This window comes from Bubalus bubalis, chromosome 1, assembly GCF_019923935.1.
Source record: "Bubalus bubalis isolate 160015118507 breed Murrah chromosome 1, NDDB_SH_1, whole genome shotgun sequence".
In the NCBI taxonomy this organism is placed as follows: domain Eukaryota; kingdom Metazoa; phylum Chordata; class Mammalia; order Artiodactyla; family Bovidae; genus Bubalus; species Bubalus bubalis.
In genome coordinates, this window is record NC_059157.1 from 158,245,181 (window position 1) to 158,273,085 (window position 27,905).

At 36.6% G+C, this 27,905-nt stretch overlaps 1 protein-coding gene across 1 annotated transcript in view; it reads left to right on the forward strand.

Annotated features, from left to right (window-relative positions):
• Positions 1-1,350: 1,350 nt before the first annotated feature.
• Positions 1,351-27,905, forward strand: part of GPR149 (G protein-coupled receptor 149) — an 82,969-nt gene continuing 56,414 nt past the window's right edge. The window contains exons 1-3 of the mRNA XM_025289512.3: positions 1,351-2,973; positions 3,935-4,127; positions 9,484-9,938. Of these exons, the coding sequence (XP_025145297.1) occupies positions 1,954-2,973; positions 3,935-4,127; positions 9,484-9,938 (1,668 nt within the window). The 5' untranslated portion in view covers positions 1,351-1,953. The remainder of the gene's footprint in view (positions 2,974-3,934; positions 4,128-9,483; positions 9,939-27,905) is intronic.

Consider the following 27,905-nt stretch of genomic DNA (forward strand, 5'->3'; position numbering starts at 1 on the left):
ACTCTTTTGCCCCTCTGTCATATGGTAGAGACCAGGGCAACATGATGCTTAGGTATCCTATCCCTTTTCCAAAATTACGTTTAATAGCAAACCCAGAAATGATGTTAATGATAGGGAGAATGTCTGCAGGCCTCAAATGTTATTGTGACACTTATTATTTATTCCTACCCATGGCATTTTAGCAATGTGATACATATTATCCAACCCAACTACAAACCAAGGTTAAACACTGTATTGAAAATTAACTGAGAACCTTTTTCCTCACACTACTCTGCAAGGTCCATTGCTATCAGTAGGAAGAGTCAGAGTGCTGAGTTAGCTGTCACAGGTGGCTTTTGTTTCCATTTGCTGAGTGAAAGAGAAATTGAACAGTATGTCAAGATTAGTGAAGCTTCTACTGTGTCTTTTGAAGGGTATGGCCAGCAATGACTAATACAGTCACTTTTCATTTGCATAAAGTCAGGTTCAAAATGTAGCTTCACTTACCTTTAATATGAAAGGAATGATCAGAGTTCTATTACCACATCTATTTACTTAGATCATTACCATATGAACCTCGTCCTTTCCCTTTCCCAAAAGGCAGCCTTCATTCATGTCACGAAGCTGAGCTGTGAAGGAATACTACCCTAGAGCATCCTGGGAAATATTGGACCTGAGCTATTGCTGTTACTTCTTTGTTAAGCCCCACATCTTTCAAAATTGATGATTCTTAAAATGAGTTCAGAAATTCATTTATTGTACAAAGCACCCCAAATACTCTGGTTAAAAATGTTTTTGTGAGGTAACCTCCCTTTTATGCCCTATATACTGTTATCTAACTTTAACAACTAGAAATTGTTATTTATTCAAATAGCAGCTTGCTTACTTTATGACATTGGCATAATATAGTTACATGCCTAAAGTTAGAATGTATCCACCCGAAGAGTCTCCAAAATCTTGTTTAGTGTAGTGAGGACCGTAATGACATTCTTAAGTACAATAGATATTTTAAAAACAAACAAAGCTGGTACCTCCTATTTTCTTTAAAATAGCATTGACGATATTCTTCCTCCAGTGGATTATAGATCAGAGAGGTCTATAAGAATTTTATAACAATTTTATAAGAATAAAAGCAGCCCCTTAGCAGAGTAGCTTGGGCCTCTGAAATGAAAACAAGATGCTATTTTTCATTCACATCAAGCCTGAGCAAGTATTTGGGTTAGTTTTATATGTCAAAACCAAAAGGGTAGGCTTAGCAAAGACATTGTCTCTTGCTTCAAATAAGGCAGGCTGAGGAGATGTACATCATTTCGCTCACACACAGAACTCCCCTCCCTTTTGTTCCTGCTTCTCTCCTGCTTAGAGCTGACTGACTCCTCCTTCCTGCAGCTCTGAGGATCACAGGCTGATTGAAGAACACAGCAATTCCGATGGGGAGCTGTGCTCAGTGACTCTCTCTCGTTTTCTCTCTGTCTCCCAGTCTGTGAACCGGCCAAGCTGAAATCTATCTGATAATCTCTCTGCCTTTGAATCCAGCTCTGGAACCAAATGCATCATTTTACTGCTCTTAAAAAGTGAATAGAGTTTGATTACCTCAAGCCAAAGCTGCTTTGCTCCAAAGAAGGACCCAAAAGGATCCAGACATCATTGTTTTCCAGTCTACTTGAGGAGCTTTTGCTTTCATGCCTGAAACTTGCTGGTTTCAGGAGGGAGTTTTTGGCTTTTTTTTTTTTTAATTGAAATGTTGAAAAGTTTCTTATTGCTGCTTTAAGTGGAACCCATTTTTCAAATATGAGTTGAGTCAGGTCTAACGGAGACTTGTCTGACCGTTTTCTGCAGGAATGACCGTGGAACATTTTGAGGGAAACTTGGTAGGAGAAAATGAGATCTGATTTGCAACTAACAGCCATGCTTATTAATCGTGAGACTATTTACAGACCTATTGAAAAAGAAATTGAATATTGACCAAGGATAATGTCTGTGTTTCTCAGTAACTTATCAACAAATGACTCTAACCTGTGGAAAGGAAACCATAATTCGACAGACCCTTTAAATCCGCCAGGAACCGTGAATATCTATCTTTTTTGCCTGACATGCCTAATGACTCTGGCAGCCCTGGCAGGCAGCATTTATTCACTAGTTTCTCTGCTGAAAATGCGGAACAGAACTGTGGTGTCCATGCTTGTGGCTTCCTGGTCTGGGGATGATCTCATGAGCGTCTTGTCGGTGACCATCTTCATGTTTTTGCAGTGGCCAAATGGGGTCTCTGACTACTTCCAGTCTCTGTGCACCATCTCTGCCTTACTTTATTTATGCCAGGGCCTCTCGAGCAACTTGAAGGCGACTCTCTTAGTCTCCTACAACTTTTACACGATGCACAGGGCTGTGGGGAGCCAGGCAACCTCCAGAAGATCCGGCCAGGTGCTCGGAGTGGCGCTGACCGTATGGGCAGCCAGTCTGCTGCTCTCGGCGCTCCCTCTGTGCGGCTGGGGCGCCTTCGTGCGCACGCCTTGGGGCTGTCTGGCCGACTGCTCCAGCTCCTACGTGCTGCTCCTCTTCGCTGTGTACACTTCAGCTTTCGGAATACTAGCCGGCCTCTCGGTCCCGCTCACTCACCAGTTGCTGTGTTCCGAGCAGCCGCCGAGACTTCACGCCAACTACCAGGAAATTTCCCGCGGCGCTTCCACTCCAGGGACCCCTGCAACTGGAGGGAGAGTGCTTTCCCTGTCCCCAGATGATGCTCCAGGTCCGGCCCCGCGGTGCTCTGGAGGATGCTCCCCGAGCTCGGACACCGTGTTTGGACCCGGTCCACCCGCGAGGAGCTCAGGGCCAGGGCAGGAGCCGGGGCACGGTGCTGCCGCTGTGGCTGGAGACTGCAGGCGCGAGAACCGGGGGACTCTCTTTGGCACCAGGAGCTTCACCGTGAGCGTAGCGCAGAAGCGCTTTTCTTTGATCTTAGCGCTGATAAGAGTCACCCTTTGGCTGCCCATGATGGTAAAAGTGCGGTTGCTCACGGTGTGCGGATGTGTGTTCCAGACAGTATGAGTGCGTGTTGATGAGACCAGCGCCCCTGGTTTGGAGGGTCACCCAGAGATGTGCAGTTTAGTCCGTTTACAAATGTATCTCGGTTGGTTTTCAAGAAGCACTTGGAGGAAAGCAGTTCACGAGTAGGACTAGCAGCCGCGAAGCCTTTGCTAAGTGCTTCTCGATTCAAAATTAGGGAGGAGGGCGGGGAGCGCTTTCAGGCGCAGGAGACTTAGTTTTCCCAGATCTGTCATGGTCAAGGTTGTTCTCTCTCCGAGCAACGTCTGGGAGTATTCAGAAAAGGAGGGAGGCAGTAAAGGAAAACATTGTATGCCTCTATTATTCCCAGAGTCTTCTGTCCTGCGCTCATCTTTGCTCCATTCCTCCATAGTAAGGTCGCAGCCCATCCCCATCAGGAAGAGAGGAGAGGCATAACCACTAGTAGAGAGAACAGAGAGTAGACAAAACCGGCTTTTGTTCACGCCTCCAAGAGAGATCCAGAGGAGAGAAGTGGCAGGTGGTGCCCTAGAGTGACAAGCATGGCCTGGCAGGGCTGAGGGGCTAGGGATATGACAAAGGACATCTGGAGTACCAAGTACAGGTTTCACAGATGCTTGCCTGTTTTCTGGGATAGCGTTTTTTCATGTTGTGAACTGTGCTTTCCTGGTGGAAACTTGAGCTGGCAGCCAGCACAGACCAGGCACTCAGGAGTGGAAACCCTCAAAAGCCTGTGCAGTCTGGGGAAGCTGGCCTCTTCCCAAAGGATCCTGGTAGCCCAAAACCAGTGATGCCAGCTCAGGAGCGGAGCTTCTAGCTCTCAGATAGGAAAGGGGCCTGGAGAAGGGAGCTGAGGCAGCATGCTTGGGGGAAAAGGCTTGGCAAAGTGGAAAACGTTTTCCTGGGATAGGTCTGAAGCTCTCTGCTTTTACAGATCCACATGGCGGTCCAGCACATCTTGGGGTTTCAGAGCCTTCCCTTTGAGATGCTCAGCTTTATGCTAACCCTCCTGGCCACCACTGTAACGCCAGTGTTTGTCTTGTCTAAATATTGGACACACTTGCCCTGTGGCTGCATCATCAACTGCAAGCAGAACACATATGCAGTGACATCAGATGGAAAAAAACGTAAGTCCTGGATAGTGCAGAGGTTGAGAACAGTATGCAGAGGGTCAAATACAGAAAGGTGGTCTTTTGAGAAAGTTGCCTTAGTAGGTGATGAAGAGTCCAAGGACAAGTGAAATGGTACATAAAAGGAAGATATGTTAAACAATTATCAGCACAGTGCTGGAGTAAATTTTAAATGAGACAGGTTTAAAACAACTCTGTGGACTGCATGTACATTGAATGGTTATTTTAGGTGATTAAAAAAAGAAAGAGAATTCATTCAACCCAGCATGAAATCGACCAAGGACTTTAGATGTTATATCCACCATAACTCTTAGCTGAGTAGAAAATAAATCCCCCTCCCAAGTCTACATAGGAGAAGCCTGCATTTTTGAAAAGTTAAAATTCATTATGTTAAAGTTTATTATTATTGAGTGGAACAGTAAAGAAAAGCGTTTCCATTATTTTCCATTATTTGTATTCTTCCAGGGTGTTGGAAAGTTTTCAGAGTAAGCAATAGGAGCACCTAAAAACATTTCCAAAACAAATTTTAAGTGTATGCCTCTGCCTTTAGAAAACATACAGATATATACACAAACGACAACCCCCCCCCCCAAATACCTATAATTTCAAGAAAGGACAAAGGTTGGCAGAGTTGTTCATGTATAAATCTCATCATTAGTTACTAAAAAAAATCTGTTTTAAAAACTGCATCTTTAACAGGAATGGAGTCAATTATAAAGCTCAATAGAGTGTAATTGTTCCTATACTAAGACAGGAAAAGTTGAGGAATGACCTGTATGTTTTTACTCTATCAGGAAGGAAAAGGATATCTTTTTTGTCGTTCCAGAAAAAAGATAGGATGTTCTACCATTTAATAAATCCAATACACTAATAAATGCATTAGTGTATGCTGAATTAACTCTTCCATTAATTGTCCTTTACTCAGAATAAGCAAGTATATTTTTGTTTAACAGAGAAGAAAGAGTGAATGAAAACAGTCCATCTCAGACTATATTAGGGCTATAAAAACTGGAGACTATTAAAGAATACTCTGTAATCAATTCTTCAACAGGGTTATTTTATAACATTCAATAGTCATGAACTGCTCATTTTCCATGTATTCATGACATTTAACATCTAGATAATTTTCAAATAACCTGAAGATTTTTTTAGTGTTAAGGGTGCCATAAAGTTTTATTCTCAATAGACACCAAATTTGTCTATGCCCTTAAAATACAATAACCACAGAACTTGTAATAGTATGTGCTTCTGGAGATTAATATCCAGAGCAATGGTGACACAGAAAATGAAAAATAAATCTTTTTGATAGAAAACACAGAAGAACATAGAACATATAAAAATTACTTACAGACCTGAAAGTTCTACCATTCTATCAAACATTAATATTTTGTCACTAAATTAATGAAGCAATCCTACCTTATATATTTAAAATTGTAAGACAGACAAGAAGAATTTAGAGCAGTCTTTTTAAGAACTAAAGGACACCTCTATCAAAGTCGAAAACAAAGCAGTACAACATATCTATCACTGTAAATCGTCTAGGAAGCAGTCTCTCTGGTACTGCACAGGACAGAAGAACCTACAGCAGGCTAGTGGAATCAATAATCAAGTTAATATTTCATGTTTGAAATTAGAACCACACCTTTCAAGATCAAAGTAATATTTTTCCTCTAAAATTTCCATTGCCCTTATTTGTATAGGGCAATACAGGGAGAGACGTAAAAATTCAGGGAAGATGTTGAAATGTAAGTCTAGAGAAGCATGGCTTCAGAAACAAAACGTGAAAAACATTTATTTAAAATGGCTTCATTCTCTTTTGATCCCAGGCTCTGCCACAGGGAAATTATAAGAATAAGAATGGTGTATTTTCACTGTCTGACCCACCATAAATTTTCCTATTGCTAGGATGACACACAATTTTGAAACTCCAAAGATGGCTCATCCTCAGGTGGGCAGGAGCTTGGTCAGTTACTTGATATAGTACTTTGATTCTATATAGTTATAGTACTTTGATGGCTCCAGTTTCACACTTAAGCTTTTTCTCCTTAACAGATTAGTGTTCCCCTTTAATGTTTTTTTGTTGCCATTGTTTTGTTTTTTGCTGAAAATTCCAGGAACAAGAAAAGGAACATATTTTTCCCTAATTCATACTTACCGTAAATATGATATAAACACGATTCTACATCTCAGCTTCACTATATGGAAACTGAGAGACATGCAACCAGAAAATGAAGTTTCCAGGGATAATAGTTCTCTCCTTTTTCCAACAATAATCTGTATTACTAATGTCTCAAGACAAAAGTGGTTTTAAAACAGGATAGTTTTAACACGGAAGTCTCAGGTGGCAGACATATGGATTGGATATGGCTTTCACACCCATTTTGTTTTAAAATTAAACAGACAGTTCAAGTAAAATACTTTCTAAGTATAAAAATCAGATTTTCGGCTTCCTTTTTTTTGATGAAGTCAAAGTATCTGGTGGCATATTACGCTGAAGAATTGTATTTATAAGCTGACAAAATTACTTATGTCTAAAACTGTCATTGGCAAGATGTGATTAAAATCAGAAGACTAGAGCTAATTCATGTCCTAAATAGGATTTTGCTTTTCAGAACAAATGAGCGTGTGTGCTCAGTTGTGTCCAATTCTTTGTGACCTCATGGACTGTAAGCCCACCAGGCTCCTCTGTCTGTGGAATATTCCAGGCAAGAATACTAGAGTAGGTTGCCATTTCCTCCTCCAGGGGATCTTCCCCACCCAGGGATTGAACTCACATCTTCTGCATTGGCAGACGGATTCTTTACCATTGTGCCACCTGGGAATCCCCAGAACAAATATAACAGTGTACTTATTTCTCATAAGTGTAGTATTGATTTCCAAAAGATCCTGACTCTATCCTGATGGTCCTTAAGCTTCTTGTAAGTTACTAGTCTGTCATTGTCCACCCTGTTATAGTGTTATAGCCAATTACTTTCATTAGTTAGTCAGAATTTACCTCTAGTGTTAAGGAAAAGTAACTAACAAGAAATATTTCTATTGGTTACATTTTATAATTAACATACTTCCCTTAACTTAAAGATAGCATATTGGAGACATTCTGCTTTTATTAACATATTTCTCTCAAGGGTCTGATTAGCAGTACAGCAATGTCCCATAGAGGCTAATAACTCCAATTCTGGAGTCAGCTTTAAATTCAAATCTCTTTAAGTAAGTAATCTTAGGCTTCCTTTAACAGCCTGTTTTCTCAAACAAAAATAGAACCAATTTGCCTATTATTATGTAGGGTTGTTGTTTTGTTAAATGACATGACCCATGTGCCTAACTGGCCCCGGAATGCTCTAGTTCCCCATTGTATCTTTCGCAATCAGACTTCCTTCTTGAAGCCTACCTCAGACTGCCTCTTGCACCTCATAACATGCAGGTAAATTGTCCATTGAACTAAATCTTTAAAAATCTTGCTTATTTTTGCTTTCTATACTTCATAGTTGTGATGTGTAGGTAATAAGATATATAGCTACAGATAATCAATTTACATGATAAAATTAGGGTTTTATGACAGTTTTTGTTTGCTTAATATCCTTGAATTGACCACTTGTCACTTGGTATCTTATTTTAGAGAAAAAGAAAACCTATCAATAATTGAAACATCCCTTTATTCAGCTTTCACACTATTAAAATAAACTAAAAATTCTAATTTAATTTTACTGAACTATATTATTAGAAAAACTTAAGTAGTGAGACAGTGGATAGTGTTAACATCTGTTTCTCTTTTTCCATTTTCTTTGAATAGATATTTTTGTTTGTGTCCTGGTTCAAACAAAGAGTGTTTTTGCCTCAAATAATGAATGATAACTATAAATTCTATCTTTCAGTCAGTGAAATTGGTTTGTAAATCTTCAGTTCTGAGACAATTTCAGTAATAGAATCAGCATATGAATGACACAAGGGTGTACTATGAAATAAATCAAACTTTACCTGTTGTTTTCATAGAAAGTTTATAGTTTTTAATAAACTTTTCCCCCAAGGATCTCTCAATGTGTGCTGAGGGTGTGCTATAAAACACAGAGCTATCCAAGTAGAAAAAGGTTTTGAAATGAGCCATATTTGAAAGATGAAAACCAAAATATTACATGGCATTTTGTCTACCATCTTGATATAGCTTCATTCTTAATACTCAAAAATTATCTAGTATTTAATGACATTCACACAAAACAATTATATCACTTCTGTCACATTCTCACTTGTTATTGTAGTATAACTTTATACTGTATTCACCAAATAGTAGTAGTGTATATAGGATATCATCATATTTCATCTGATTTAAACCATAGAAAGTTTTATGCATTCCTGCTAAACTCATCTTGTAATTAATAAGGTATAGACATGTTGTAAAATGCTTCATTTCACAGAAATATAAATATATGCATATTTTTACAGTTCATTTCAAATTATTCATGCTATTTTTAAACATTTAAAAAGTATTTCAGCATTATCTAATTTTTAATGTATTTGTTTATAAACATAAATGTCAGCAATGATATACATTAAAATATTGAAAGCAGTTATATCTATTGTTGGTATTGCCAGCTGAATAGCTCAAAGAATATTAAAAGCTTCCTTTTTGAGTTTTTTTTTTTAAGGATAAATTGCTTTTGTTATGTTTATTTATTTATTTGGCTGTGTTCGTTTATAGTTGTGGCATGCTGGAACCTCATTGTATCATGCAGATCTTTTGTTGAACACACAGACTTTCTCTAGTTGTGGCACATGGGTTCAGTAGTAGTTGTGGCAACGTGGACAATCTACTTGTGGTGTACCAGTTTAGTTACCCTGATGCATGTGGGGTCTTAGTTCCCAGACCAGGAATAGAACTCACATCCCCTGCACCAAAAGGCAGATTCTTAACTAAAGACTGCCCTGGGCCACCAGGGCAGTCTCTATCAAGAGCTTCTTAGTTAATATCTAGTAAAATAAAATTTATAAACTATGTATTTTATCCTAAAATAAAGAAATGCACAATTGGTAGACCAATATAGCTACCCTAAAACTGAAAGAATATGAGACTTTTTAAATTTATAGTTAAAGTTTTAAATAAAATTTGTTTAAAGACTTCAGGGTTCTGGAGCTGTATGTATGTCAAGCCTTTCATTGTGTAAGTGACAACAATTAGGCCCAGAATGATATGATGGCTTGAACTTGTAAGGACTATTTCTTTGCATAATTGACAAGATCATTTTAAGATTTCATACTAATCAGGTTTAACTCACTTTCTTATTTTTATTCACTTTGTATATTCAACTGCAGTTTACATCTACCTTCCTAATCATGGAATTTTGTTTTTGTTTTTACATAGCCAAGAGGAGATGCTTTGAATTCAATCTATCATTCCAGCAAAGTTATGGAATTTATAAAATAGCACATGAAGATTACTATGATGATGATGAAAATTCTACAGCCTGTCACAATCTCATGAACTATGAGTGCACAACTACAAAAGACTCTCAGAGAGACACTCATATCTTCAGTGCCATAAAAGTGGAAATCAGCACCACACCCTCTCTGGACAGCTCCACACTAACAAGCATCAACAAATGCACAAACACTGACATTATAGAAGCTGAAGAGGAGTCCCACAATGAAAGAGGTGTTGATCCACTACTCTCTGAAAAAGCAGAAGGTGATATTAAATATGATGAAACCACCTTTTTGGAAGGGCCGGAAAGAAGACTTTCTCATGAAGAGAGTCAGAAACCAGACCTCTCAGACTGGGAATGGTGTAGGAGTAAATCAGAAAGAACCCCTCGTCAGGTACAGTAAAGATTGTTATTATTGTAAAGTAAAAATGAGACCAAGCATGACAGCATGCAAAAAAATTATCAGTTGTTTATTTCATTCAAGATAGTATTCACTTTCCTCAATTAATTTCCATAATATTAGATTTATTTCAAAGTGTCTTTTGAAGGACTTCTAAATGTTTTTAATTAGTTCTATACTTTCATTCAAATTCTATATGTTTGGGGATTGGCAGAGTTAAAAATGCTTTTTGAGAAGAGTAGAGCATTCTAACTTCATGTAATCCATATAAATTCAGACTAGACCCTTGAAACTTCTCTCGTGTTAATTAACTTACAGGTTTTATTTTTCTTCACCTGAAAACTTCACACAAGTCCCTGAAAGAGGTTTGGGGGCAAAAGTTTATACAACTAGTGATGAAGAAATAGTCCTATTGCAACTGTACTAGATAGCTTACCTATTAACCTTGCTGAAATTAGTCCCTCTAACACTCAGCAAGGAAAAAAAGATCTGTTTCAGAATACACCCAAGTGAACCTTTACAAAACCCTGCTTAATGTTCCATCTTTTTAAGGATTGAAGAATGTTTATATAATGTTTTTTAATGAAAGAATTTGTATGTTAAGCTCATCTCATTCTTTCCTAGATTACAGCCTGCCTATAATGGTGAGGAGTACTTATTTTATTAAAATCATAGTGTGATATTGATATGATTGTTCTTTCCTCTAAATGCTCATATCTGATAATTAAAGTTGCCCTTGCTTTCCACACAATTGATTTACTAGGAAAAGATACCTTTTTCTACCTGACAGTGTAAATCTAAGTCCACTTGCCCATAGTCTCTGAAATTAAAAATACAATTCTTCAAATACCCACTAGTAATAATGCAATCATTGATCAAAAATATGACCATAAAGCACCAATTATGAATATGAACAGAATTATCTGAGATTTCCTTTATTCTTCTAATTAATTAAAACTACTAGTTTTACTTTGATATCATCAGTTTTAAAAGTTGGATAATAAAACAAAGCATACAAAACATATGATTAAAAATAATTACACATAGTGTTCAATGATTGGATATCTCAAAAAAAAATCACCAGATATTTACTGTCAATTGAAAAATATCATAAAAAGTGTATTACTAATAGGACATATTGTTCTGTCAGTGTGGACGCACTGACAGGACACACACAGTTTTAAAACAACGTGGCATCCCAGCTAAAAGGGGCCTCCCTACAATATCATCATCAATTTGCTCCTAAATAATCTAAGCCTCCTGGTTTTCTTGCACCTAAAAATTAAGTAATATTCATGATGAAGTGAGTATGTATATGTGTCATTGTGCACCCATGTTCATCCCAGTGACTTGGAGCTATGGTACCCTGTGCTACTCCTCTGTTCCATCCTCATGCTTACCTCTTATCAGTTACAGCTATCTTGACTCTTGCTCATGCTTTTTGGTTTTACTATTTTATCACAAATGAGTGTATTTCTAGCATAATATAGTCCTTAGTTTTGCTTGTTTTGAGTTTCCTAAAGATAGCAACATATCTGGGTGGGACTTGTGTTTTTTTCCATACTACCTTACTTTAAATGACTTCATTTTCTAATTTATTTTGTCAAAACAATGGGAAATGCTGCCTCAAGTATCACAACTTATAGCTCTTATTTAAAAGCCTTAGTTATATTTTTGGAGAATATAATCCGTTCTCCTAGAATTGGGGGAATATGTAAAAGGATCAGACACTGCTTACAACTAAGTATATTGTCTTATGAGAATAGTGAAGTACAACTTACAAACCTCTGTAAATCAAAAACCAAAATGATATATGGAAAACAAAAAATCAATCCAGGTATCTTTCAACTACAAAGATTGCTTATTAAGTATTAATATTGTAACATCTGTGAAGAACAAATAATTCAGGAAACTGATTTTAAATGATCCTTTAAAAATATTTAGTGGTAAAATAGATAATACAATGCTTAGGAAAGGTAAATTTATATTTTAAGAGACTAATTAAAATTAAATGAAATACTATCATAAATTTTAAAACAACAGCAAGAAATCCTTAAGCTACAGGCTGATGTTATTGGTATGACTTTTCCTTAGCATATCACCTACGGACTTTAAGGTTAACATTATAACCAAAATGTGTTTTAGGGTTGAAAAGTTTTTCTTCTGACCAAAGATTGGTTTTAACTCTTAACCTATTCTTCACCAGCAGATATTTCATGGGAAAAGGTAATGACTTAAAAAGCACTTTCTTTTCATCCTCTCCTTCAAAGTTCTTTCTTTGCTCTGAAATCAACTTAACTTATATATCTTATAGTGATACATTAAACTTTGGTAGATATTGTAGTAATTATGAAAACACTATCTTTTTATCTTCTATGGTTGTATTTTCAAATATTTAAGTTCAATTTATCAGTTCATTGAATTATCCATGTTCTTTGTTTTGGGGCTATGAAAAACACAGGTTTGATTTAAAATGTATTTAACTGTCCCTACCATATTTTTACAATGTGCTCAATCATTCAGTTGTGGCTGACTCTTTGCAACCTGATGGACTGTTGCCCACTAGGCTCCTCTGTCCAAGGGGTTCTCCAGGCAAGAATACTGGAATGGGTTGCCATTTCCTATGCCAGGGGATCTTCTCAACCCAGGGATCAAACCCATGTCTCCTGCATCTCTGCACTGGCAGGCGGATTCTTTATCACCTCACCACCTGGGCAGCCTTTTTTTTTTTTTTTTTTTAGAATACAATAAACATTGCTTTTTTTTTTAGCGTTTATGCAAGTAAACAAATTCTCAGTATATCGTGTTGGAAATTCTGGTAGGCATGAGAGTGTCAGATCAAGGTTAAGTTATAAAGAAAATGGCAGAAGAATGACTTGAGTAGGTTTAAATGCTGTCCGATAAAATGTATCAGAGTGAGAGTGTTTGTAAGACTAAAATTCAGTGTTATACTTAGCCACACAATTGCTTCTTTTTGGACCCCTAGTAGGTTGAATCCTAAGCAGTTTATTATTTTAAAGTTCAGGGAAAAAAATAGAAATGTCAGAGGTCTTCAGTTACAAAGTTTTAATGTGACTGTCCCTCAAATGAAATAACGATTTTCTAGAACCTCAAAGTTTTGTCATCTCTGAATAAAGAAAACTGTACTTATAAAATAACTTGTTAGCTTATTGGAGATCACTTTGGGCTTCCCTGGTGGCTCAGAGGGTAAAGCGTCTGCCCACAATGAGGGAGACCTGGGTTCGATCCCTGGGTCAGGAAGATCCCCTGGAGAAGGAAAAGGCAACCCACTCCGGTACTCTTGCCTGGAAAATCCCATGGACGGAGAAGCCTGGTAGGCTACAGTCCATAGGATCGCAAAGAGTCAAACATGACTTCACTTTCACTTTTTCTCTTTTAATACTAATCTCATCAGGTTATCCATGGATTTCATTTTCTTTTCTTTTAACTTGTTGTCTTAGAGCCCTAGAAATTCATTTATTACTATGAATTAGCAACAAAGATATGCTGTTATCATGCACTTCAGTTCAGTTTAGTTCAGTCGCTCAGTCGTGTCTGACTCTTTGCGACCCCATGAATTGCAGCACACCAGGCATCCCTGTCCATCACCAACTCCCAGAGTTCACTCAAACTCAGGTCAATCAAGTCAGTGATGCCATCCAGCCATCTCATCTTCTGCCGTCCCCTTCTCCTCCTGCCCCCAATCCCTCCCAGCATCAGAGTCTTTTCCAATGAGTCAACTCTTCACATGAGGTGGCCAAAGTACTGGAGTTTCAACTTTAGCATCATTCCTTCCAAAGAACACCCAGGACTGATCTCCTTTAGAATGGACTGGTTGGATCTCCTTGCAGTCCGAGGGACTCTCAAGAGTCTTCTCCAACACCACAGTTCAAAAGCATAATTCTTTTTTTTTTTTTTTAAATTTTATTTTATTTTTAAACTTTACATAATTATATTAGTTTTGCCAAATATCAAAATGAATCCGCCACAGGTATACATGTGTTCCCCATCCTGAACCCTCCTCCCTCCTCCCTCCCCATTCCATCCCTCTGGGTCGTCCCAGTGCACCAGCCCCAAGCATCCAGTATCGTGCATCGAACCTGGAGTGGCAACTCGTTTCATACATGATATTTTACATGTTTCAATGCCATTCTCCCAAATCTTCCCACCCTCTCTCTCTCTCTCAGAGTCCATAAGACTGTTCTATACATCAGTGTCTCTTTCGCAGTCCAACTCTCACATCCATATGTGACTACTGGAAAAACCATATCCTTGACTAGATGGACCTTTTAGTCCCACTTATAATTCTTTATCATCATAGCATTTAAAAGATGAAAGGTCCTCTACTACACCAGTAGAATATAGAAAAACAGATTCGGAAACAATCCTCAAAGGAGAGTCAAGTGCTGGAAGTGACTGCTTTTTGAATTAGCCATACCAACCATTTGGAATAATGAAGAATAAACCAGTAAGAACTAACTTAAAGTCACCAGGGAAATCAAAGAAATTTTAATTTTAAGGAAAATGTTTTAACTATCTAAAAATAGTTTTACAAATCAAAGTTAAGTACTTCTTTGTAATATTTAAGTACAGCTTTAATATCTAATCACCAAGAGATGGATATTAGTTTAAAGAATGGGGCAAAGTCATTCATATCAATGTATGGCAAGAGCTATCACAATGCTGTAAAGTAATTAGCCTTCAGTTAAAATTAATTAATTACTTTTTTAAAAGGAAAACAAGAATGTGGGGATAAAACATTTAAGTGATGTAACATCAAAACTCTAATAAAGAAATACACTGCAAAAAAAGAGAATGGGACAAAATCAATCCTTGTCACTTCATATATGCCCCAAAGTGAAATAAGACTTGAATACCCCAGTGTACATATCTCTTTCCTCTCCCTAAAAAAGTGCATCTTCCCTTTTCATTTTAAAAAATAAGCTATTAAAAATTTAAATCAAGCATAAGATGTTAGTGTTTCCTCTGACACTGTCACCTTGATAATTGCAAATGCTTAAACTTGTTCTCTGAGTAATTTTTGGCATTTTTAAACTGAAGTGACATAAGGGGAAAACTCACATATCACCTCCTGTTTGTGGCCTCAAGGCAAAGATGTAGCCTCATCTGAACACAAAATGAGTGTTTGGAATATAGATTTTTTTATATTTAGCTACATCTGTTTGTTTGGAGTAGTTAATTCCACTCACTATTCAGAGATCTGAAAATTGTTACACTGCTTTCTTTTTTCAAAACATTTATAATCCTTTTTGTTTTATGATTACAAGGTAATATAATTATTGTAGGAAAAGTTTAGAGATTGCTGCTAAGTGAAGAAAAACATCCACTTTTAACCACCCAGAGTTAATCACTGTTTACATTTTATCATATAAAATTTTAGGCTCGTTTCTAAGCATATATTTTCACTTTTGACAGAAATGGGATTGTAGTGCACGAATTGTTTTGAAATCTGTTTTTTTCCACGTAAGAGTATAATTTTCACCTGATTTAAATTGTTTGAGCCATTTGTGTGATTATCTGGTATAGTTTAGAATGGCTGTTTAGAGTGTGGTTTAAAAACTTGTTCACGAATGTAAATTTGTTCTCAAGTATTTAAAGTCTTGAAAGTTCAAACTAAGGAAATTTCATTGTAAGCTAATTTGAATATTTCATAACACATTTTACGATCCTCACAGCATGTACCATTTGCTGAAATGAAATAACGTTGGGCTAAATGTTCAATTTCTATGGATTCAAGAGGATTAGCATTGGGTCAAAGCTTATGTAGAATCTTATTCACTTTTTAAGCTAAGGGTTGTGTTAATATCCTCAAAAAACACTCATGGTTTAAACCTTAAAGGCTTTGTGTTGGACCCGCCCAGTTATGGCTTAGATCTCTTCTACAGCTCCAATTGTTATCCCTTATTTGAACTCATGTAGCTGGAAACACTACATTTTAAAATCTTTTTTAATATGAATTCACTTTAGAGTTACAAAACAGTTTTTAAAATAGTATGAGAGTTCTAATATATCCTTCATCTAGTTCTATTAATGTTAACATGCTACATGATGATAATATAATTATTAGGGAATTAATAACTAATTTATAGACCTTATTTCAGTTTTACTAGCGTCCTGCTTGTGTCCTCTTTTCTGGTCCAGAACCTGTTCCTCAATTCATTACTGCAGTTACTGTCATGCCTCCTCAGATTCTTCAGTCTCTAGCAATTCCACAGTCTTTCTGTGTCTTATTACAGATGACTTTGACACTTCTGAAGACAACCAGCCAGTTTGTTTCACTTTGCTTTGTTTCTAGGATATCCTTGAGTTTGTAATTAACACATGTTTTCTATTAATCAAATTGAAGTTATAAATTTTTGACAAGAATAACACAGAAGTGATGTTTGCCCTCCCCAGCATACCATATCAAGAGGTTCATGATGTTGATATGTCTTACGACAATGATATAACCTTTGATCACTTGGTGGTGTCTGCCAGATTTCTCTATGTAAAGTTACTATTTTTCCCTTTGTAAATTATAACTATTTTGTAGGGAGATATTTTTGAGGCCATGCTATGCAAATATTCTGTTTCCTATCATACTTTTGCCCACTAATTTTAGCTTTAATTTATGAATCTTGCCTGTAACAATTATTATGTGAAAGTGATTTTCTATTTCTATAATTTCTCTATATTTATTATTGGAATTATCCTGCAAGAGAAAAATGATCTCTTCTCCTGTTATTTGTGTTAGTATGCGATCAGATACTTATTTTAATCTATATGTTATTAGTAATACTATTTATTTTATTACTCCAGTTAGCCTACATTTGGCCATTGGGCTATTTTGACTTATTCAGGTTTATGCCTTTATCCATTCAATATGCCATTCTCATCTCTTTTTAGCACTTCCTTACTTTCTAGCAGTACAAGGTATTAGTCAGTATCATCTTATATTTTTCCTGACCCATCCCTAGAATCAATCATTTTCCTAAGGAGTTCTAGTTCCTTTTGTTAAAGAATGGGATTTAGAAACCAACATCTGGGTTCTAGTTATTGTTACTAGTTATTGTTATTGTTGCTGAGATGTCTTGCTTCTAGACTCTATCACTGGACAGATCTAGGAATACATGTATGTATGCTCGTGTGTGTGTGTGTGTGTGTATATATATATATATATATATATATTTCCATATCAATTTCTCTTTAAAAATCATTTAAAACCATGATTTAAACTGATAGCTCCAAATCCAATCAAATATCACAGCATTCATTCAAACCCTTCCTTTTTCTTTTTCTGATAGTGAGAAAACTGGTTCTCATTCTCCACAAATTTATTTACTTATCTGCTCAACCCTGATATACACATAAAGTAGTTTTAGAAATGCTAACCCTAGTGGTCCAGTGACTAAGATCCAGGGCTCCCAATGCAGGGGGTCCATGTTCAATCCCTGGTCAGGGAACTAGATCTCACATGCTGCAACTGAGAGCTCACATGCCTCAACCGAAGAACCCCCATCTTGCAACTAAAAGAAAACACATGCTGCAGTGAAGAACGAAGATCCTATGTGCTGCAACTAAGATCCAATACAGCCAACTAAATAAATAAATATTTGAGAAAGAACTACTAACCCATGCTGCTGCTGCTGCTAAATCACTTCAGTCGTGTCTGACTCTGTGCGACCCCATGGGCTGCAGCCTACCAGGCTCCTCTGTCCATGGGATTTTCTAGGCCAGAGTACTGGAGTGGGTTGCCATTGCCTTCTCCCCTAACCCGTACTAGTGTGGGAAAAAACATTAACTAGAATATAATAGTTGTGTATAGTTCTTTTTATTTTTAACCTTAGAGTTGACACGGTTGTCCACTTTTAGTTAGGTTAGTTATTTTCATTTCCATTCCCTTCATTTTGTATTACATATTGAGTTTCTCTCACATTCTTTTTGATTTTGATTATTTATGTTTAAGTATGTGAAATTACTGGGTTTTCCAGGTCACTCAGTAGTAAAGAATCTGCCTGCCAATGCAGGAGACATAAGAGATGAAGGTTCAATCCCTGGGTCAGGATGATCCCATGAAAGAGGAAATGGCAACCCACTCCAGTATTCTTGCCTGGGAAATCCCACAGACAAAGGAGCCTGGCAGACTATAGTCCATGGGGTCGCGAAGAGTTCAATAGACTTAGCAACTAAACAGCAGCAGCAGCAGCAGGTGAAATTATTACCGTGTTTCCAAGAGTCAGAACTATTGAAAAGGTAGACCATCCGCCCTCATTCCTTTTTCCCATTCTCATTTTCCCATTCTTACTTCCTGTTCCCACCTAGCCCCTGTAAATAATCAATATCATACTTTCTAGTTTAATCATCCTGTATTTCTTTTAGCACAAAGAGCAGATACATGCATATCTTCTTATATCTTCTTCTTCCTTACATATATTCTTTTGTACTTTGCTTTTTTCATTAAGTAATGTCCTAGAAGTTTCTATATATCAGTCATAGAGATATTTCTCATTCTTTATATAGCTGCATAATAATCTATAGTGTAGATACACTATAGTTAATTCCACTACTCTCTTATATGAGCCTTAGATTATTTCTGATACTTTGCAATTAAAAATAATATTGCAGTGAATAACCTTATGCAAATGCATTTTCATATTGTTGGAAGTGTGTCTTTAGATAAATGCCTAGAACTAGAATTTCTAGGTTAAAAATTAAGGGTAATTTTGTTAGAAATGGTCACACAAGTTTGCACTGCCACCAGCAAGGTGTAACAGAAGACCCTTTCCACCACCTCCTCAATAGAATATATTATCATGCTTTTTAGTTCTTGCCAGTCTGATAGTAAAGAAATGCTATCTCAGGGTTGTTTCAAATTATAGTTACATAATTATAAATGAGTTTAAATTGTTTTCATTTAAGAGCCTTTTTATTGTTTTTGTTTTTTGTAAATTGTTTTTATCTTTTCCCATTTTTCTATTGGATTTTTGTCCCTTTAGCCTTTAATTTTTGAAGGTTCCTTACATATTGGGGATATTAGTTCTTTGTGACATATGCTGTAAATATTTCCCAAGTTTTCCATTTGTCTTTTTAACTTTACTTAAGCTGTCTTTAGTATGTATAATTTTTAATATTTTTATAGTAAAAATATCATTTTTTATTTACTTGTCTCTGGATTTAGAAAGTCAGTTTTTTATTTTATTTTATTGAAGTGTAGTTGTTTTACAATGTTATGTTGGTTTCAGATGCACAGCTCAGTGGTTCAGTTATACATTCTTTTTCAGATTCTTTTCTTTATAGGTTATTAGAGTACGTTGAGTATAATTCCCTGTGCTATATAATAGGTGTTTGTTGGTTATCTGTTTTATATAGTATAAATATGTTAATCCCAATCTCCTAATTTATCCCTCCCTAACTTTCCACTTTGGTAACCATAAGTGTGATTTCTATGTCTGTGTGTCTATTTCTGTTTTGTAAATATGTTCATTTGTATAACTTTTTTAGATTCCACATATTGGTAATGTCATATGATATTTGTCTTTCTCTGTCTGCCTTACTTCATTTAGTATGATAATCTCCAGGTCCATCCATGTTGCTATAAATAGCATAATTTCATTCTTTTTATAGCTAAGCAATATTCCATTGTGTGTATGTATATGTGTGTGTGTGTATACACATACACATGTATATCTCACATCTTTATTCATTCATATGTCAATGGACATTTAAGTTGCTTCCCTGTCTTGGCTATTGAGAATAGTGCTGCAGTGAACATTGGGGTGAATATTTTCAAATTATAGTTATTTCTGGATCTATGCCTAGGAGTGGGATTGCAGGATTGTACAGTAACCCTATTTTTAGTTTTTGGGGGATCTCCATACTATTCTCCATAATGGCTGTATATAGTGGCTTCAGTATACATTCCCACCAACAGTATAGGAGGGTCCCTTTTTCTCTACAATCTCTTCAGCATTTGTTGTTTGTAGACTTTTTGATGATGACCATGATGACCAGAGTAGAAAGCCAATTTTAAATGGAGTTTACTTGAGTTTTCTTACTTGTATGGTTTCAGTTTTTACATTTATATCTCCAATCCATTTGGAATTTATTTTTGTGTTTGGTATAACATATGAATATAATTTTATCTTTTTTCCAAAGGTTTACCCATTATTTTCTAAAAGGAGTCATTTATTTAAAACTCAAATATTATCCACAGTGTTTTGAGACATTATCTTTATCTTATAATAAATTTCCATATTTACTTGGGTCTACCTCTGGTCTTTCTATTCTATTCCACTATTTGTCTATTCATGCACTGGTATCTCACTGTTTCAATTAGAGAGACTTTTAGATTATAATAAATTTTAATGTCTAGTAGTCCTGACCTCCCCATTCCCCTTATAGTTTTCTTTCTCAGTATTTTTCTTGCTATTCTCGTATGCTTGCTTTTCCATAACAACTTTGATTTCAACTTGTTTACTTCCTTTAAAAAAGCTTTATCAGGATATTGTTAAGTTTATAAGTTGGTCCAAATAAAATGTTATCATGTTAAGTTGTCCTATCCTTTTCATTTGTTCTAGTCCACACTTGGATCTTTCTTATAAAAGATTTAAAAATGTTCTTCTTATAAGCTTTACACATTTTAGTTAGGTTTATTCATGAATATTTGATCTTCTTTTTTTTAATTGTAAATGAGGTTTTTCTCTAATGTCAGGTACTCTAAATGGTTATTGTTTGTGTGTATTAAAGATATTGATTTCTGCCTCTTAGTACTATATCTGTTATACTACTACATTATTTTATTGTTTAAATAAAATCATTGGTTATCATTAATTATCTAGGATTTTCTCAGTGTACCATCATACCATCAACAGAGTAGTTTTACTTCTTCTTTATCAATACTTATGCCTCTGTTTAATTTCTTCTCTCTAGTTGTATTTGCTGATCCCTCTAGAATAATATTGAATAGAGAAAGAGACAGGGAAATCAGTCTTGCCTTGTTCCTGATCTTAGTGAAAGATTACTGATGTCGTCCCATTGAGGAAAATCCTGGCTCTTGTTACTCTCTAAGGCAGTTAATTTAATCTTTGGTGATGATGATGATGACTATGATTAATATTTATGGAGCACTTGCTATGTGTCATACACAGTACATATAATTGTTTATTTAGAATTCATAAGGATTATCTAGCAGATCAGTTCAATTCAGTTCAGTCATTCAGCCATATCTGACTCTTTGCGACCCCATGGATTGCAGCACACCGGGCTTCCCTGTCCATCACCAACTCCTGGAGTTTACACAAACTCATGTCCATTGAGTCGGTGATGCCATCCAACCATTTCATCCTCTGTCGTCCCCTTCTCCTCCCGCCCTCAATCTTTCCCCGCATCAGGGTCTTTTCAAATGAGTCAGCTCTTCCCATGAGGTGGCCAAAGTATTGGAGTTTCAGCTTCAACATCAGTGCTTCCAATGAATATTCAGGACTGATTTCCTTTAGGATGGACTGGTTGGATCTGCTTGCAGTCCAACAGACTCTCAAGAGTCTTCTCCAACACCACAGTTCAAAAGCATGAATTCTTCACCGCTCAGCTTTCTTTATAGTCCAACTCTCATATCCATATATGACTACTGAAAAAACCATAGCCTTGACCAGACAGACTTTGTTTGGCAAAGTAATGTTTCTGCTTTTTAATATGCTGTCTAGGTTAGTAATAGCTTTCCTTTCAAGGAGTAAGCATCTTTTAATTTCATGGCTGCAGTCACCATCTGCAGTGATTTTGGAGCCGCCCCAAATAAAGTCTGTCACTGTTTCCACTGTTTCCCCATCTATTTGCCATGAAGTGATGGAACAAGATGCTGTGATCTTAATTTTCTGATTGTTGAGATTTAAGCCAACTTTTTCACTATTCTCTTTCACTTTCATCAAGAGGCTCTTTAGTAGTTCTTCACTTTCTGCCATAAGAGTGGTGTCATAAGGGTGGTATCTGGTAGATATCATTACCCAATTTTATAAATGAAAAAAACTGAAATAAGTTAAGTCTAAAGTCTATCAGAGCCTGGGTGCAAACTCAGACCATGTGACTCCAGAGATGGTCCACATATCCATTAACATAACTGTTCCAGAGAGCTCAATTTGATAGTTAATACATCATTTCTTACACTAAATTCTAATCTATTCCTCTCACATAGTCAGATTAATATCACTTGTGGCACTTTTTAAAGTGTCTTGACCCTACCCACAGAAATTTTTATTTAATTGATAATTTGATTTAATTGGATATCAGCATTGTGTAAACCTTTCTAAGGGTGGATATTTGCAAAATATATAATCAACAAACTTGTATTTAGAATATATAATTCATAAAGAACACCAATAAATCAATAAAAACATGACAGATAACAGTAGCATATAAGCCAAAGATTTAAACTGATACTTCTCATAAGAGGAAATTCAAATAGCCATATGCATATACAAAGGTATACCACATCATGAATAATATGGAAATCTCATTTAAAAAAGCAATGAGAGACCACTGCAAGCCCACAAGAATAGCTAAAATTAAACAATATGACAACGCCAAGAGTTTGGGAATGTAGAAAAACAGTAAATCATATGAACTGCCTGTGGAGTAAATTGTTAAAATCACTTTAGAAAACAGATAATAGCTACAAAAGTTAAATATGAACAGGCATTATGCCCTAGCAGTTCCACTCTTGGATATACACTCTAGAATGCACTGTCCAATACAGTAGTCACTGCTGCTGCTGCTGCTTCGTTACTTTAGTCGTGTCCGACTCTACGACCCCATAGATGGCAGCCCACCAGGCTTCCCGTCCCTGGGATACTCCAGCCAAGAACACTGGAGTGGGTTGCCATTTCCTTCTCCAATGCATGAAAGTGAAAAGTGAAAGTGAAGTCACTCAGTCGTGTCCGACTTTTAGCGACCCCATGGACGGCAGCCTACCAGGCTCCTCCGTCCATGGGATTTTCCAGGCAAGAATACTGGAGTGGGGTGCCATTGACTTCTCCACAGTAGTCACTAGTCACATGTAACCATTTAAATCTAAATTTATATAACTTTTTTAAATTTAAAATTCAGTTGCCCGTTTGTACTAACCACCATTCAAAGTGCTCAGTGTCTAAACATGACTAGTGTATTGAACAGGACAAATACAAAACATTTCCTTGACTGCAGTTATATTGGACAATTCTTCAGTTTAGTTCAGACGCTCAGTTATGTCCAACTCTTTGAGACCACATGGATGGCAGCACGCCAGGCCTCCCTGTCCATCACCAACTCCCAGAGTTTACTCAAACTCATGTCCATTGAGTCAGTGATGCCATCCAACCATCTCATCCTCTGTCAGCCCCTTCTCCTCCTGCCTTCAATCTTGCCCAGCATCAGAGTCTTTTCCAATGAGTCATTTCTTCGCATCAGGTGGCCAAAATATTAGAGCTTCAGCTTCAACATCAGTCCTTCAAATAAATATTCAGGACTGATTTCCTTTAGGATGGACTGGTTGGATCTCCTTGCAGGCCAAGGGACTCTCAAGAGTCTTGTCCAACACCACAGTTCAAAAGCATCAATTCTTTGGGATTCAGCTTTCTTTATAGTCCAACTCTCACATCCATACATGACAAAGGGAAAAACCATATCCTTAACTAGATGGACCTTTGTTGGCAAAGTAATGTCTCTGCTTTTTAATATGCTGTCTAGGTTGGTTATAACTTTTCTTTCAAGAAGTAAGCATCTTTTAATTTCATGGCAGCAGTCCCCATCTGCAGTGATTTTGGAGCCCCCCAAAATAAAGTCTCTCACTGTTTCCATGTTTCCCCATCTATTTGCCATGAAGTGATGGGACTGGATGCCATGATCTTAGCTTTCTGAATGTTGAGCTTTAAGTCAACTTTTCCATTCTTCTCTCACTTTCATCAAGAGGCTCTTTAGTTCTTCTTCATTTTCTGCCATAAGGGTGGTGTTACCTGCATATCTGAGGTTGTTGATATTTCTCCCAGCAATCTTCACTCCAGCTTGTGTTTCATCCAGCCCAGCGTTTCTCATGATGTACTCTGCATATAAGTTAGATAAGCAGGGTGACAATATACAGCCTTGACGAACTCCTTTTCCTATTTGGAACCAGTCTGTTGTTCCATGTCCAGTTCTAACTGTTGCTTCCTGACCTGCATACAAATTTCTCTAGAGGCAGATCAGGTGGTCTGGTATTCCCATCTCTTTCAGAAATTTCCACAGTTTATTGTGATCCACACAGTCAAAGGCTTTGGCATAGTCAATAAAGCAGAAATAGATGTTTTTCTGGAACTCTCTTGCTTTTTCTATTATCCAGCGGATGTTGGCAATTTGGTCTCTGGTTCCTCTGCCTTTTCTAAAACCAGCTTGAACATCAGGAAGTTCACAGTTCACATATTGCTGAAGCTTGGCTTGGAGAATTTTGAGCATTACTTTACTAGCGTGTGAGATGAGTGCAATTGTGCGGTAGTTTGAGCATTCTTTGGCATTGCCTTTCTTCAGGATTGGAAGGAAAACTGACCTTTTCCAGTCCTGTGGCCACTGCTGAGTTTTCCAAATGTGCTGGCATATTGAGTGCAGCACTTTCACAGCATCATCTTTCAGGATTTGGAATAGCTCAACTAGAATTCCATCACCTCCACTAGCTTTGTTCGTAGTGATGCTTTCTAAGGCCCACTTGACTTCACATTCCAGGATGTCTGGCTCTAGGTCAGTGATCACACCATCGTGATTATCTGGGTCATGAAGATCTTTTTTGTACAGTTCTTCTGTGTATTCTTGCCATCTCTTCTTAATAGCTTCTGCTTCTGTTAGGTCCATACCATTTCTGTCCTTTATCGAGCTCATCTTTGCATGAAATGTTCCTTTGGTATCTCTGATTTTCTTGCAGAGATCCCTACTCTTTCCCATTCTGTTGTTTTCCTCTATTTCTTTGCATTGATCGCTGAAGAAGGCGGGTTACATGTGTCTTTTCAGTTTTGGTTTCCTCAAGGTATATGCTGAGGAGTGGGATTGCAGGGTCATATGGTGGTTTTATTCCTAGTTATTTAAGGAATCTCCATACTGTCTTCCATAGTGGCTGTATCAATCTACATTCCCACCAACAGTGAAAAGGGTTCGCTTTTCTCCACACCCTCTCCAGCACTTATTGTTTGTAGATGTTTTGATAATAGCCTTTCTGACTGGAGTGAGGTGATATCTCATTGTAGTTTTGACTTGCATTTCTCTAATAATGAGAGTTGTTGAGCATCTTTTCATGTGTTTATTAGCCATCTGTATGTCTTCTTTGGAGAAATGCCTATTTAGGTCTCTCCCACTTTTTGATTGGGTTATTTGTTTTTCTGATATTGACTTATATGAGTTGCTTGTATGTTTTGGAAATTAATCGTTTGTCAGTTGTTTCACTTGCTATTATTTCCTCCCATTCTGAGAGTTGTCTTTTCACCTTCTTTATAGTTCCCTTTGCTGTGCAAAAACTTTGAAGTTTAATTTGGTACCACTTATTTATTTCTATTTTTATTTCCACTACTCTAGCAGGTGGGTTGTAAAGGATCTTATGCCTGTGTTTTCCTCTAAGAGTTTTATAGCTTCCGGTATTACATTTAGGTCTTTAATCCATTTTGAGTTTATCTTTGTGTATGGTGTTAGGAAGTGTTCTAATTTTGTTCTTTTACATGTAGCTGTCCAGTTTTGCCACACCACTTATTGAAGAGGCTATCTTTGCCTCATTGTGTATTCTTGCATCCTTTGTCAAAAATAAGGTGCCTGTAGGTGTGTGGGTTCATCTCTGGGCTCTCTATCTTGTTCCATTGGTCTATATTTCTGTTTTTGTGCCAGTACCATATTGTCTTGATGACTGTAGCTTTATAGTCTGAAGTAAGGAATGTTGATTCCTCCAGCTCCATTCTTCTTTCTCAAGATTGCTTTGGCTATTCGGGGTCTTTTGTTTCCCCATATGAATTGTGAATTTTTTTGTTCTAGTTCTGTGACAAATACCATTGGTAATTTGATAGGGATTGCATTGAATCTGTATATTTCATTTGGGAGTTTAGTCATTTTCACAATATTGATTCTTCCAACATAGGAACATGGAATATCTCTCCATCTGATTATGCCATCTTTGATTTATTTCATCAGTGTCTCATAGTTTTCTGTATACAGCTCTTTCGTCTCCTTAGGTAGGTTTATTCCTAGATATTTTATTCTTTTTGTTGCAATGGTGAATGGGATTGATTCCTTAATTTCTTTTTCTGAATTTTCATTGTTAGTATATAGGAATGTAAGTGATTTCTGTGTGATTTTGTATCCCGTGACTTTGCTAAATTCACTGATTAGCTCTACTAGTTTTCTGATAGTATAGTTGAGGTTTTCTATGTATAATATCATGTCATCTGCAAACAATGAGTTTTACTACTTCTTTTCTGATCTGGATTACTTTTATTTCTTTTTCTTCTCTGATTGCCATAGCTAGGACTTCAAAAACTATGTTGAATAGTGATGAGAGAGGGCACCCTTGTCTTATTCCTGATTTTAGAGGGAATGCTTTCAGTTTTATACCATTGAGAATAATGTTTGCTGTGGGTTTATCATATATGGCCTTTATCATGTTGAGGTAAATTCCTTCTATGCCCATTTTTTAATAGTTTTTATCATAAATGGGTGCTGAATTTTATCAAAGGCTTTTTCTGCATCTATTAAGATTTTCATATGGTTTTTATCTTTCAGTCTGTTAATATGGTATATCACATTGATTAATTTGCATATATTGAAGAATCCTTGCATCCCTGGTGCGAACTTGACTTGATCATGATTTATAATCTTTTTGATGTGTTGTTGAGTTCTGTTTGCTAGAATTTTGTTAAGGATTTTTGCATCTATGTTCATTAGTGATATTGGCTGGTAACTTTCTTTTTTTGCATGTTGTTTTTGTCTGGTTTTGGTATCAGAGTGATTGTGGCCTCCTAGAATGAGTTTGGAAGTGTTCTTTCCTCAGCAAATTTTTGAAAGAGTTTTAGAAGGATAGGCATTAGCTCTTCTCTAAATGGTTGATAGAATTCAACCATTTAGAGAAAAAAGCCCTGGGCTTTTTTAAGAGTTGGGGGGAGACTTTTGATCACAGTTTCAATTTCAGGAGTATGTAATTTATGATTGTATTTAATACAGTTTGAAAGCAGACACATCTAAATTAAGTGATTTAGGGATAAGTACAAAAATGGTAAAACCATAGAGAAGAGTTTGGAAGCAGTTATCACAGAAATCTGAACAGTGTTTGTCATTAGAAAGAAAATAAGCTGGAAAGTACACATGGGGCCCCCGTGGGTGCTGAAAAGGCTCTATTTCTAATCTTGGGGAGTGATGATTATACTGTTTTATACTGTGTATTAATCTTTACTGCTCTTTATATCATGTGTTATATTTCACAATTTTAAAGTTAAAAATAAATACAGTTTGTCTAGATGATTCTGATGAGCACCCATTGCCCTAGGCCTCTCATCCTGCTTTGCTTCTGCTGCTTGGGCCACCCAGAACCATTCTGCTACCTCTCTGACTTGCTGTTTAGTTAATGAAATATGGTTACCTAATTCTTCACATTGCTGTCCTTTCTCATCTAAATATTATTACTTTGCTCAATCTTTTTTTTGTGACAAATTCACTTAGCCCATAGCCAACTAAGCCACTAAGCATACAGAATCAAACAGAATGTTCAGGCTGTCTTCTTCACTCTATGAGCTATACCTCTCTTAATGCATCTTAAGGTCACATTCAATTATTCGGCAGCCATATCACACTGCTGGTATGTTTAACATCAGCTGATACCCTTAAGCCATTTTTGCTCATGCTGCTGCTTAGCCATCTTTTTCCTTTGTAGTCTATTGTTAAGACTCATATCTTATCTGTTCAAGTTCATCTAGTTCCATTTAGTTCACTCTTCCA